Source organism: Pogona vitticeps, chromosome 5 (genome assembly GCF_051106095.1).
Source record: "Pogona vitticeps strain Pit_001003342236 chromosome 5, PviZW2.1, whole genome shotgun sequence".
Lineage (NCBI taxonomy): Eukaryota > Metazoa > Chordata > Lepidosauria > Squamata > Agamidae > Pogona > Pogona vitticeps.
Window position 1 is genome coordinate 48,543,590 of NC_135787.1, and position 13,687 is coordinate 48,557,276.

The window sequence follows — 13,687 nt, forward strand, 5'->3', positions numbered from 1 at the left end:
ACTAAACTATAACATCTCTCACAGGCTTCCTGGGAGTATACTTTCTTAACATTTGCATGCAACCACTGGAAGAGATTAATGCAGGCTTTGGAATTAAGTAACATGAGTATGAAATTGACTTTCAGGTCTACATTTCATTAAACTGAAATTCAACCTGGATAAGTTGTTAATTTTTTTTACTTATATTGCATTCAGCCAGCTATGCACTGTGATGTACTTAACTTCTTTAGGAACTACACAATGTCTAGGACAGTGATGGCGAAGCTTTTTGAACCTGAGTGCCCATATAACGGCAACACAACACCACATTATTTATTTTGAAGTGCCGACACTGCAATTAAACCTGAATACTGAGGTTTTAGTTTAGGGGGAAAAAAACTCACGTCATTTACACATTTTGTCTGTCTGGTTCTTTATTGATTCCTCTAGCTGATAGTGCAAAATACTATACTGAATTAAATGCACCTTATTTATAAAGCTTATTAAGTACACTGAAATCCTGAACTTGTTTCCTCCAAAGTAAGCTACCCTCAGAAAAGCAGCTTTTTTAAAAGTGCAAATTTTTAAAGTGTATACCTATATTTTATACACTACATAAAGTATATACAGTGGTGCCCCACTAGACGATTACGTTGCAAAACGACGAATCGGCATGACAATGAGTTTTTGCCATCGCTACATCGCATTGCAAAATCATGTTTCTTATGGGCAATTTTCGCTATACGATGTTTCGGACCGTGCTTCGCAAGAGGTTTTTTGTTTCGGGACCGATTTTTGCAAGACGATGATTTTGACAGCTAGGTCCGTGACTCACAAAACGGATGTTTTTGGGACCGATTTTCGCAAGACAGCGATTTTAACAGCTGATCCACACTTCGCAAAACGATTTTCCTATGTGTGATTTTTGCAAAACGACGACAATTTGTCCCCATTGGAATGAATTAAACGGATTTCAATTAATTCCAGTGGAGAACCACATTTCGCAAGATGATGTTTTCGCAAAACAGCTATTTTCACGGAACGAATTAACATCATCTTGCGGGGCACCACTGTACACACATTTCACTTATTTGAAATGTAGTGTTGGAAAAGAGATTTACAGATAACATGACTTGTCAGAAATATAAGTAAAGCAAATTAAATGTGGACTCTCACTAGAAGCTAAAATAACCAAGCAAAGAGTATTGTACTACAGTGGCATCATGAGAAGACAAGCTCACTGGAAAAGGTACCAATTCAGGAAAAAGTGCAGTGAAGTAGGAAAAGAGGAAGATTGCACATGAGATGGATTGACTCAATAAATCAAAGCAGGACCAGGAGTAGAGAGACTGGGATTCAGATTTGGGGAATAAACTGTGATACTTTTGCTTGCTTTGGGGATGAGAGAGAAACATGATTGCTACACACTTCAGAAATCTAGTCCCAGGTGTGTTGGTTGTCTTTTACTAGGTGTTTGCTCTTAGTGGGACTCTGTTAAATATTCCACTTCTGCCCAGTTCAATTTAGAGTCTAAACAGAATCTTGAAATACTGTACTTGCTCTTCTCAGCAAAAATTACAGAAGTAAATGCAGTGGAGATGAACTTTGGAAGGTTCCTTTTTGATGGTTTTATTTATATTTATATTTATTTAATTTATACACCACCCCATTAGTCCCAAGTCACTATTCTGGGCGGCTTACAAACAATTACAAGCCAGGACAAACAAACTATGGACACTAAAATGTAACAGAAACAGCAATGACAAGTCAAAACCAGAAGAGCCAGTGGCACCAACAAATTTTCACAATAAAGAGGACCAGATGGGAGGCGTTTAGACAGGGTTGGATTGAAAAGCCTCCCTGAAGAGTAATGTTTTAAAAGCTCAACCCCCATCTCTGTTGGATGCTTTTCTTAGAAAAGCTATATTTGTTTTCACTTCACCAGTTTGTTTTGCAGAATATCCTGTGACTGGTCACATCTATCATGACAGCCTTTCTCAATGTTCCCAGTTTTGAGACCCTGGGAATCAAAAACAGAATCTGGGGACTTTGCTGAAGCCTCAGATGATCGGTATCTAACCAGTATCTTAGCGGAAATCACCTAAGGAATCTGATAAATGGCATAACTGAATTCAATTAAAGTTAGGTGGAGGCATTCTTATCTTTAACCAATGACTGGATTAAGTACTCTTACTGTTACTTCGTCCTTTATAAATCCAGAAAGATTAATGAATAATCATTTATCAAGCCTATCTTCCTATAAACACCCTGGGAATAAGCACCATTGACTACAAGGGACTTACGCTTGTATAAACATGGATAGCATTGCATTTTAGAAGTGTATTGCAGAGCTCCATTCCATAACATATGGTGAAGCTCTAATGATATATTTCTGATATATTTCTATAGTACTATAATTTTTCAAACGTTGACCTATTGCTGCCAAGTTAAAAGTCTCTCTCTCTCTTTCATATGATACCCGTCTAACCAGGCTATTTTGGATGCTTCACAACACCATCAAACAAAAAAATATAATTACAAATATAAAATAAATTCAACATATAAAACATCATAAAATATAACAATTAAATAATCACATAATAAAATATTAGATATTTAAATATTTCAAATGGTGCAGAGGGCAGAAAAATCTTTGCATCAAAGGCTGTTTTAAGACAAACATGTTGTGGCTTATTTTGTTAATTTCCCTACTTACCAGAAAAAGACATTGCAGGGCCATATTTTGGATTAAAAATAGAACTATGTGGAAAATGCCTTAAAATTACTTCCACCTCGCACTCTGTCAAACAGAAAGCAATTTGTAAGGCTGGCCAGAAAAAAATGAAGTGTGTACCATGATACAATCTTACCAGAATCGTTTACTGGGTACTTTTGAATGCAATGCAATCCACCAATTGTGATTAGCTTTTGATGCCTTTTTAATTCTGGTTTCATGAGTCAAATCTCTGTGTGTGTCTCTTTCTCTCTCACACACAAACACTTGGGAAGGTTCCTTTTTTCATGGTTTTATGAAAGAGTCAGTTTCTCACACACACAACCTCCCTACCTAAATGTTTCCTCAAATTACATTTAAACAAGCTGATGAATCCACTCATCCCTCTCTCGCACCTTCCTTCCTGCCTTAATTGGAGCTTTCCCTCCTACTTGCAGTCACCTCTGCTGGAAGTAGTAATTCACAAGCCAGATTGACTGCCCTGTGCTGTTCTACAGCAGAAAACAATAAAGCAGCCTTCTCTCTGATCTCTGAAAAAACTGATTTACAAGTGCCGCAACCAAGGACGGTAGCAGGGATAAGTGGCTTACAATCGTGCAGTTTGAGGTTTAGCTGAGGGGGGTGGGTGGGTGGAATAGTGCTCCACTCCGCTTGTGTGCCCAGGGAGATGTCTCCACATTCTGGCTGTGGCACACATGCTATAGGTTCACCATCACTGGTCTAGGATGTTCAGCCTATAAGTAAATTCTCTTTAGAAATAACATGACTTGTCCTTTTCCTGCTACTTGATCTTTAGTATTTTTCTTGTGTTAGTAAGCATCTGTTTATAAGTAGTATTTTAAGAACAATCTCTGTGAACTCTTCATCTCTGTAAAATCATAACAGTTGAAGCTTAGCAGCTGCCGTGACATTAAATCAGTTTTGAAAAAAAGAAGAAACTTTATTTGAGGTGACAGGCAGATGTGTTTGGGAGTCATTAAAATTTTGGTCTTAAAATTTGAACATTAAAATGTGTTTACCTCTTGCTACCTATTAATGATCTTAAGCTATGTGTTAGCTGGCTTCTTTCTCATTTTCATATGATCTGTGGCAGATTAAATTTGGCAGATAATATCATTTCTCCATGGCATAGGACAATGAGTTCACACATCTTCTCTCCCCCCCCCCGTGTTGCTCTTGTTTGCTTCTTTTTTTAAACTTTTCCTTTTTGAGAACAATTTTTTCTCTTCTGCCCACATGGTGCCTGAGTAGCAGGAGAAGAAGGATGGGATTCATGATTGCTCACCAGCTGAGGGTTATGGTTAACCCTTGTATGTTCTGTTTGATCTGTTACTGATAGCATTTAGCATTCTGATGGCCACTGAGCATCCTTATCAGAATATTGGCTTACCTCTTTTTATCTCCTTCCACCAAATATTGCTATTGGTGATAATGTCATCCCAAGGAGTTTATGAGAACTGTATGACAGAAGTAGAAGATGCCATCTGCCTTCTGCAGACATTGTTACGTCAACAGGATTTCAGCCATTTTCACATCATTCATCTCTAATGAAAGTGTTTAATAAGATGTGGTTAATGTTTGATATGGGGTTAAATAAATTCCTTTTGGAAGTTGTGACTTCTCTTGATCATTTTAGTAAATGTATACACTGAATCTGAAAGTGTTGTGAAAACAACCTTTAAACCTTTTAAGGAACCCTATGGATCATCGGGTTCAGCCCCTCTCAGGAGACACAGTGGGGAATTGATCTCTCAACCTCAGGCTCTGCAGCCAGAGTATCAGTCTTTCTTTTATGGAAATAGTCATAAAAGTATTTACATGTTGTTGTGTCATAGCATTCCAGCAAGATACCATGTTGTATTTTAAACATTTTATCAACATTTTAGGCAACAGAAAGTGAAGCCGGTGACATGGATCTAAGTGGTTTACCAGAGACAGCAGTGGATTCTGAGGATGATGATGATGAAGAAGATATTGAGAGGGCATCTGACCCTCTAATGAGCAGAGATATTGTTAGAGACTGCCTAGAAAAAGATCCAATAGACAGGACAGATGATGATATTGGTAAGTGATCATAGAAGGCTGTAAAAGGAAAAGATAGCATATTAGCCTTTAAGTGGCATCCAGAATTCTTCGAAGATCTATTTTCTTTTCCAGAGTTCAGTGAAATGAAATGTATTAACTGGATAAGACAAAATTTCAGCAAAGTGAAAAGGAATGTATAAATGCCTGAGACTATGAATGTATTGGAATGAAGTAATGTTCTTAGAATTAGAATTCTGGGTTTAAAACTAGCATATTAATAACTCACATATTAGGGTTAACAAAAATCAGGTTATTTCAGCAAATTAATTAGTGAGTATCTTATCAAGAATTGGATATTGAAACATAACAAATATGCTTTCAAATAATCAAAATTACTTGACTTCCTTATGTACAATTCCCTTGTTTTCTGATCCAGGCTTTATTGACATTATTGATGCATTAGGGCACAATTTGCCTCTGAAAGTTTTGATGTGACGATGGTGTAATTGTAAAGCAGTGAAACCTCAAGCACATTAAAAACGAATATTTAATTAATCCTTTCTGAATTTTTTTTCATGAACAATTCCTGGGACAAAGATGGGGTGTCATCATGTTTCTACTTCTGTATCTGGTGTTAAATTCTAACATTATTGGAAGCTCCAAAAAGAACATCATCATGCTGAATATAATCATATGTTGAGTACCACTAGTGAGAAATATTCTAAAATATTACATATCTGCAAATATTTGCTGTTAACTGCCTTGGATATTCTTAGTGGAAAGGCAGGATAAAATGTGTATTAAAAATTTTAAATATGGAAGAAGAAGAAAATCATCTTAGAACAATTGCAGAACACCTATTGGATAAGAATGTGCTAAAATTCAGCTGATTCCATGCAGCATGTGAGCTGTTGCAGAAAAGGCCATGCAGAGATCATGCTAATCTGCCAAACGGATTCTGTATTAACTATGTAGCTTCTTCCTATTGATCTATGATTTTTCGTCTTCTTTTTCAACTGATGCATAAATTAATTTTTTGCAAACTTAGAAATGCATTTATGGAGTATTGCATGATCCTTCAGCCAACAGGTGGAGTGTCTTTCAGGTGACAACTGTTATAACATATTAGCATTGTTAAGTGTATGTTTTATTTTATTTTTTTGTTAGAACAGGAAAAAAAAACTTAAAATATTTTACAATACTGTACACAATATGCTATGCAATAATACAAGAAGAAAATTCCAGGGCATATTTGTGAACTGTCTTTACTAGGATGTTTTTGCTTAAATGTGTATGACACTTATGAATTTATTCTTTTTTTAGAACAACTCTTGGAATTCATGCATCAGTTACCAGCTTTTGCTAATATGACAATGTCTGTAAGGAGAGAACTCTGTGCTGTAATGGTGTTTGCAGTTGTAGAAAGAGCAGGAACCATAGTTCTAAATGATGGGGAAGAGGTAAGTAGATTTTGTAACTGAATCATTTTAAGGGCTCTAAAGTAACTCTAGTTAAGAAAAGAATCTCATACACTGGCTTACAAATATGGAAACTTTGAGAATACAGTATGTGCAATGTAGCTTGGTTACTATTTTCACATTTCAGTTGAACTATTTCATTGTTGCTGACATGAAGTTATTAAGTTAGCATCTCTTATTCATATATAAATATATCATATCTGACTGTTGTACCATAAATAGTTATATACTAGAAAGCATTTGCTAAAAATTCATGGATTCACCAGGGATTTTCTTTCTCTGCGCGGTTGTAGAAAAGTAAATCCAAAACTTTGCTTCTTGCCCTAAAGTGTACAGAAGTAGGCTACTCTGTGGTTAGTGTTGTTACAGTATGCAGAAACTTAAGATGGCCTTGTACAGGACTCATGCGAATCTGAGAATTCTATGTGTGCATTTCTAAAATATATGACTTGTTCTTCCTCATCCCATTTTCCCTGCTGGAGGCCTTTATGTTTCAAATGACTTTTCCATGTTTGAATGTTTCAGATACTATGTTTTATTTTCAGCTGGACTCTTGGTCTGTTATTTTGAATGGTTCTGTGGAAGTAACATATCCTGATGGAAGAACAGAAATATTATGCATGGGGAACAGTTTTGGTGTTTCTCCTACCATGGACAAAGAGTATATGAAAGGAGTGATGAGAACCAAAGTGGATGATTGCCAGGTAAAAGATGAAACCTGAATGAGTTGTTATGTATATACTGGCATGGTTTGAACAGAATGTTAAGCTATGATTTACTGTTACATACCCTCCTGACCATGAGATCTTGCACTTTTACCTCTTCTCCTCTGACGTAGCCAAAAAGTTGGGGCTTTGGTTTTTAATTAGCTGCTTCATTATTTCCTTTTCTGTTTTACTAAACCATGAGATAGGGTTGTTTTTGTTTTATTTTTGCTTTGTTTTTGCTTAACTGTTAACACTTGCCAGTGTACAAGGATGGTAGGCTACCTTTCTGGCCTTTTCCTTCCCTTTCAATGTGGTGCTCATTTTGGCACACTGTCTCAGTGGAAACGCACTTAATGTGCATTGGTGTTTTCCAGTCAGTTGTTCCATTTTCTCTACAAGGGTGACTGAGTCCTTCTAACAGGCTATGTGGACCCCACTTAGAAATGCAGTTTCTTTGTATTCTCCATTGGTATGTAGTTGAATTAACAGCCATTATCATGTTCAGATATAATGTAATTAACTTTGTTTGGTCCTATTTGTGGTTAATTCTAATTACCACTGAAGCCCATTTATTTAGGCCAGCTTGTCTCCCTTAACCAGGGTGGGCAACATATCTTGGCTCAGGGGTCACCTTCATTCCCCACAGACCTCTAACAGTGTGTAAAATACAAAATGCTGCTGCTGCCAGTTTTGCTGCTGAAATTTGATGTCACTTTTCTAGTGTGCCTTGCTGATAACCTCTAGGATGATACATAAGTAGGGTGGGCAAGGAACAATCCCTTTGTTTAGAATTGTAAGATTTTTTTTTTGTACTGCCGTATTTAACTGCTGTATTTCATACTACCAAGTTGAAGTGGTAAAACCGGCTGTATCATTAACAGTGGGCCCTTGGGGAGCCCCCCAAAAATAAAAGATATGGGGCCACATATATTCTGTGAGTTATCTGATGTTCCCTGCCTTAAACTGTATTTAAGACTGATCCTAACTTATCCAGAATCAGAAGGAAACACTATACACAGTACTAGGAATAAGACTAAGGTATGACCCTGCAAGGGAGGGGAAAGAATTATGAAGTATTCCTGATTAATGAATCTAATAGGAATACTTCCAGGCAAGTTTCATGTTATTTTAGATTTGAAATATGAGAACATCAAAAACTTTCCCTGCTGAGATAAAGGCAAGTGCATTTGTAACACTCTCTACTTCTGTGGGACTGTCTGTCTGTCTGTCTGTCTATATGCAAATACAAATATATAACATCGAAATGTGGATTCACCCTTCTAGTGTCTCCTGTATCATCATATTGAAATTCTACTACCTAAACCAGGGTGGCAAGGGCCAAATTGTCCTCCTGGGAACAGCAGCTCTTGCCTCTCCAGCACTTCCACTCTTTCTAACTCAATTCCTGAATCACAGCTCTTTCTTAGGATTTCCCCACCCATTGGGTTGAACCATATATTCCATAGGGGTTACACTTTCATTGCAGTTATCAAGATAACCAGGTGATAATAAGCAACTATGCATATACCCTGTTTCCCTGAAAATAAGCCCTAGTATGATTTTTCAGGATACTTGTAATATAAGCCCTACTCCAAAAATAAGCCCTAGTTAAGTTATTTGAATAAACGTAGATTGTTGTACATGAAAAAAATAAAACATCCCCTGAAAATGAGCCCTAATGCATTTTTGGAGCAAAAATTAATATAAGACCATGCCTTATTTTTGGGAAAACACAGAAATGAATAGTTTTGTTCAATTTAGAAAGTTCTTAAACCATACTTGGGAAGAATGGTGATGTAACTGCTGAATGGAAGTAATAATTGATTAAATATTATTTTATTTCTATGGTAGGTAAAATAAATTGTTTTAATAGTGAGAAAGAACTGTTAAGTATGATTTTCATTCTATCATTCATGCTTTTTATATGCCTTTAAGACAGAAACCAGGGAGTTCCCTAAAGAAAACGCCAGTTAGTTTAGCTTTCATTTGGGGAAATAAGAAAGGGAGGATAGTTACATGAGATTTTATGATAGTCATTAATTCATATTGAATCAATTAATCATGCACTCTCCTAAGGCAAGAACTGTAGCAGAATTAATCATACTAGCTTATTCAGCTACTTACTGTAGCAGAAACTAGTTAGGCATATTTGCTTATGCACTATCAAAAAATACTATATCAACAATGATAATAGAGAAATTATTTTGTTTATAATAGTATTGATAATCAGCCAGAATTCAGAAAAGCAAAAATTGTAGATTTTGTAGAATTTCTGCTGTTCTGTAAAAAAAATTGCTATTTTACTGCAAAAGAATTTTTCAAAAATATTTCTCTTTCAAATATTAAAAATATTTCTCTTTCAAAGAGAAATAAATGAAAGAGAAATAAATGAAAGTTACCTGATTAATGTTCATTATTTTAAGTCAATTTAATAGTGTCAAAGATTCAACTTTCTGATGTGTTATTATTTGGCAAAACTTTTGCACCATTTACACTAAAAGTTAAAAGTATTTCAAAAAAAGATACATTTTAAAAACTAATTCCTTTTGTTTTTTCTAGTTTGTGTGCATAGCTCAACAAGATTATTGCCGCATCCTCAATCAAGTGGAAAAAAACATGCAGAAAGTAGAAGAGGAAGGAGAGATTGTTATGGTAAAAGAGCATAGGGAATTGGATCGCACTGGAACAAGAAAAGGTCACATTGTTATCAAGGTATCTATTATATATCAGTGGGCATAGTTGCAATTTTATATGCGCTTTTCAGAGAGACATTCTTTATACTTCATATTTGTAGCATTTTATACATATGACCCCCTTCATTGTTCCACTGCTCTACCTGGAGCAGGAACTGGCAAGCCACTCTAGTATCTTTGCCAAGAATACCCCATGAACAGAAACAAAAGGCTAAAAGTTATGACGCTGGAAGATGAGCCCCTCAGGTCGGAAGGCGTCCAACATACTACTGAGGAAGAGCAGAGGACAAGTACAAATAGCACCAGAGCTAATGAAGTGGTTGGGCCAAAGCCAAAAGGATGCTCAGCTGCGGACATGCCTGGAAGTGAAAGGAAAGTCCGATGCTTCAAAGAAGAATCCTGCATAGGAACCTGGAATGTAAGATCTATGAACCTTGGTAAGCTGGAGGTGGTCAAACAGGAGATGGCAAGAATAAACATTGACCTCCTGGGCGTCAGTGAACTAAAATGGGCAGGAATGGGAGAATTCAATTCAGACGGTTATCATATCTACTATTGTGGACAAGAACACCATATTAAAAATGGAGTAGCCCTCATAGTCAACAAAAGCGTGGGAAAAGCTGTACTGGGATACAATCTTAAAAAATGATAGAATGATTTCAATACAAGTTCAAGGCAGACTTTTCAACATCACAGTAATCCAAGTTTATGCATCAACCACCGATGCTGAAGAGGCTGAAATTGACCAATTTTATGAAGACTTACAACACCTTCCAGAACTGACACCAAAGAAAGATGTTCTTCTCATGATAGGGAACTGGGATGATAAAGTAGGGAGATAAAAGGAACAACAGGTAAGAATGGCCTTGGAGTTCAAAGCGAACCAGGGCAAAGGCTAATAGAGTTTTGCCAAGAGAACAAGCCGGTCATCACAAACACTCTTTTCCAGCAACACAAGAGGAGACTCTACAGATGGACATCACCAGTTGGGCAATACTGAAATCAGATTGATTATGTAAATTGAAGAAAGTAGGAAAAACCACTGGGCTGCTCAGGTATAATCTAAACGAAATCCCTTATGAATACACAGTGGAACAGATTTAAGGAACTAGATTTGGTGGACAGAGTGCCTGAATTCTATGGATGGAGGCTCGTAACATTGTACACCAGGCAGCAACAAATACCATCCCAAAGAAAAGGAAATGCAAGAAAGCAAAGTGACTGTCCAACGAGGCCGTACGGATAGCAGAGAATAGAAGGGAAACAAAATGCAAGGGAGATAGGGAAAGTTACAGAAAATTGAATGCTGACTTCCAAGAATAGCAAGGAGAGACAAGAGGGCTTCTTAAATGTACAGTGTAAAGAAATAGAGGGAAATAATAGAAAAGGAAAAACCAGAGATCTGTTCAGGAAAAGTGGAGATATTAGAGGAACATTTTGTGCAAAGATGGACATGATAAAGGACAAAAATGGGAGGGACCTAACAGAAGCAGAAGACATCAAGAAGAGGTGGCAAGAATACACAGAGGAATTATATCAGAAAGATTTGGATATCCCGGACAACCCAGACAATGTAGTTGCTGACCTTGAGCCAGACATCCTGGAGAGTGAAGTCAAGTGGCCTGAGAAAGCATGGCTAACAACAAGGCCAGTGGAGGTGATGGCATTCCAGTGGAATGATTTAAAATCTTAAAAGATGTCGCTGTTAAGGTGCTATACTTAATTTGCCAGCAAGTTTGGAAAACTCAACAGTTTTGGAAAAGACCAGTCTACATCCCAATCCCAGAGAAGGGCAGGGCCAATGAATGCTCGAACTATCGTACAGTTGCAATCATTTCACACACTAGAAAAGTTATGCTCAAAATCCTACAAGGTAGGCTTCAGTAGTATGTGGACTGAGAATTCCCAGAAGTACAAGCTGGATTTCGACGGGGCAAAGGAACTAGAGACCAAATTGTTAACGTGTGCTGGATTATGGAGAAAGCCCGAGAGATCCAGAAAAGCAGGGGAAGGGGAAGATATGGAGGCGGTGACAGATTTTATTTTTCAGGGCTCCATGATCATTGCAGATGGTGACAGCAGCCATGAAATTAAAAGATGCCTGCTTCTTGGGAATAAAGCAATGACAAACCTAGACAGCATCTTCAAAAGCAGAGACATCACCTTGCTGACAAAGGTCTGCATAGTCAAAGCTGTGGTTTTTCCAGTAGCGATGTATGGAAGTGAGAGCTGGACTATAAAGAAGGCTGACTGCTGAAGAATTGATGCTTTTGAATTGTGATGCTGGAGAAGACTCTTGAGAGTCCCCTGGACTGCAAAGAGAGCAAACCTATCCATTTTGCAGGAAATCAACTTGAGTACTCACTGGAAGGACAGATTCTGAAGCTGAGGCTCCAATACTTTGGCCATCTCATGAGAAGAGAAGACTCCTTGGAAAAGACGCTGATGTAGGGAAAGCGTGAAGGCAAGAGGAGAAGCGGACGACAGAGGATGAGATGGTTGGACAGTGTCATGGAAGCTGCCAACATGAATTTAACCCAAATCCGAGAGGCAGTGGAAGACAGGAGAGCCTGGTGTGCTCTGGTCCATGGAGTCACGAAGAGTCAGACATGACTTAATGACTAAACAACAACAATACATATGATCCCATTTTGCTCATTTAAAGGAGGGGAAAAATAAAAAACTGATTCTGAAATTCAGTGTATTTTCTGACTCTAGATTCAGTGGAATAAATGCCATCTTAACTTTAGTGAAATGAGCAAAAAGAGACAAGTTGAAATGCATTGATGTGCGTTGATGTTTGAACATTTATGTTTTATAGGGAACACCGGAAAGGTTAACAATGCATTTGGTGGAAGAACATTCCGTAGTGGATCCAACATTTATAGAGGATTTCCTTTTGACCTACAGGACCTTCCTTTCCAGTCCAATGGAAGTGGGAAAGAAGTTATTGGAGTGGTTCAATGATCCTAGCCTCAGGGATAAGGTTGCATTCATAATTATCTTCTAATATAGAATTGCCTTTAATTAAATGCATAGTATACTAATTAGGGCAAAAGCAAATTATAAATTACTGTGTCTGGTTTTCTTGGACAAATAAGCAGTTGATAAACACTAATTTTTCAATAAGGAAAACTTTTCTGTGCAGATAAAAAATATGCATGTTCCAGTATACTCCCTGTTTATTTCACTAGTTATATCCAAATGTAAATGAGACTAGTTAATGTAACTATTTTCATATAATCCTGAAAATCAATTAAACAGCTTTATTCTTTTGTAGTACACTTGTAATGCATTCACATCTGACATTCATGATTTACTGCATCTTTTAGATAGATTTTATGAGTTCAGTAATGTGATTTGAGAGTAGTAAAGTCATTTCACAGAATGACTGATTTTGTTAATCAGGCTAAAAAGAGTAGCTTGATTTCATTTTCAAAATGGATTTCATATTCAAGCTGGTGTACTCATTCTGGAGAAAATAGGTGATTTGAGAGAGGGGTCAGGGAGGCCATACATTTGCATAGAGAAAATCCCTCATGTAGCAGGGGTGGAGGCCTTAGATATAATCTATCTGCTTTCTTTCTCGCATCATACTGCACTTTCATCCCTCCCCAGAAAGATCAGGACCACACACACCAGAAGAACCACTGTTAATGACTGTTAACTAGCCATGATAATGGGTGGAGAAGGACTTCAGAAGTAGGATTTTCACTTATCCCCACTCCCTTGTTCATCTAAGGAGCCTATTCAGCCAAGGGGGAAGTGAAACCAACCTGAAGGATATATCAGGGATCTCCTACCAACTGTGCTCAGACTGAAGAAGCTACTTGGATGAGTAGTGAAACATTTTAACCAAATCAGAAAGAAGTCCAGTTGCCATGACTCAACTTCCGGATCTGCTGGCTACTGGAGCACATTAAAGAGTTTCAGAAGATCAGTCTATGTTTTATAGACTACAGCAAGGCTTTTGACTGTGTGGATCATGGGAAACTGGGTTCTTCTGAAAGTAATGGGTTCAGCATTTGATTGTCCTAATGCGTAACTTGTATTGTGGACAGAATATGGAGA

The 13,687-nt window shown here is 37.3% G+C and overlaps 1 protein-coding gene across 7 annotated transcripts in view; it reads left to right on the top strand.

Annotated features, from left to right (window-relative positions):
- The window catches only part of RAPGEF2 (Rap guanine nucleotide exchange factor 2), a 217,572-nt gene that overhangs the window by 161,101 nt on the left and 42,784 nt on the right, over positions 1-13,687 (top strand). For all 7 annotated transcript variants that reach the window (XM_020781418.3, XM_020781421.3, XM_073001508.2 and 4 more), the window contains 5 exons: positions 4,600-4,777; positions 6,062-6,198; positions 6,762-6,920; positions 9,483-9,635; positions 12,438-12,602. In XM_020781418.3, coding sequence (XP_020637077.3) covers positions 4,600-4,777; positions 6,062-6,198; positions 6,762-6,920; positions 9,483-9,635; positions 12,438-12,602 — 792 coding nt within the window. The remainder of the gene's footprint in view (positions 1-4,599; positions 4,778-6,061; positions 6,199-6,761; positions 6,921-9,482; positions 9,636-12,437; positions 12,603-13,687) is intronic.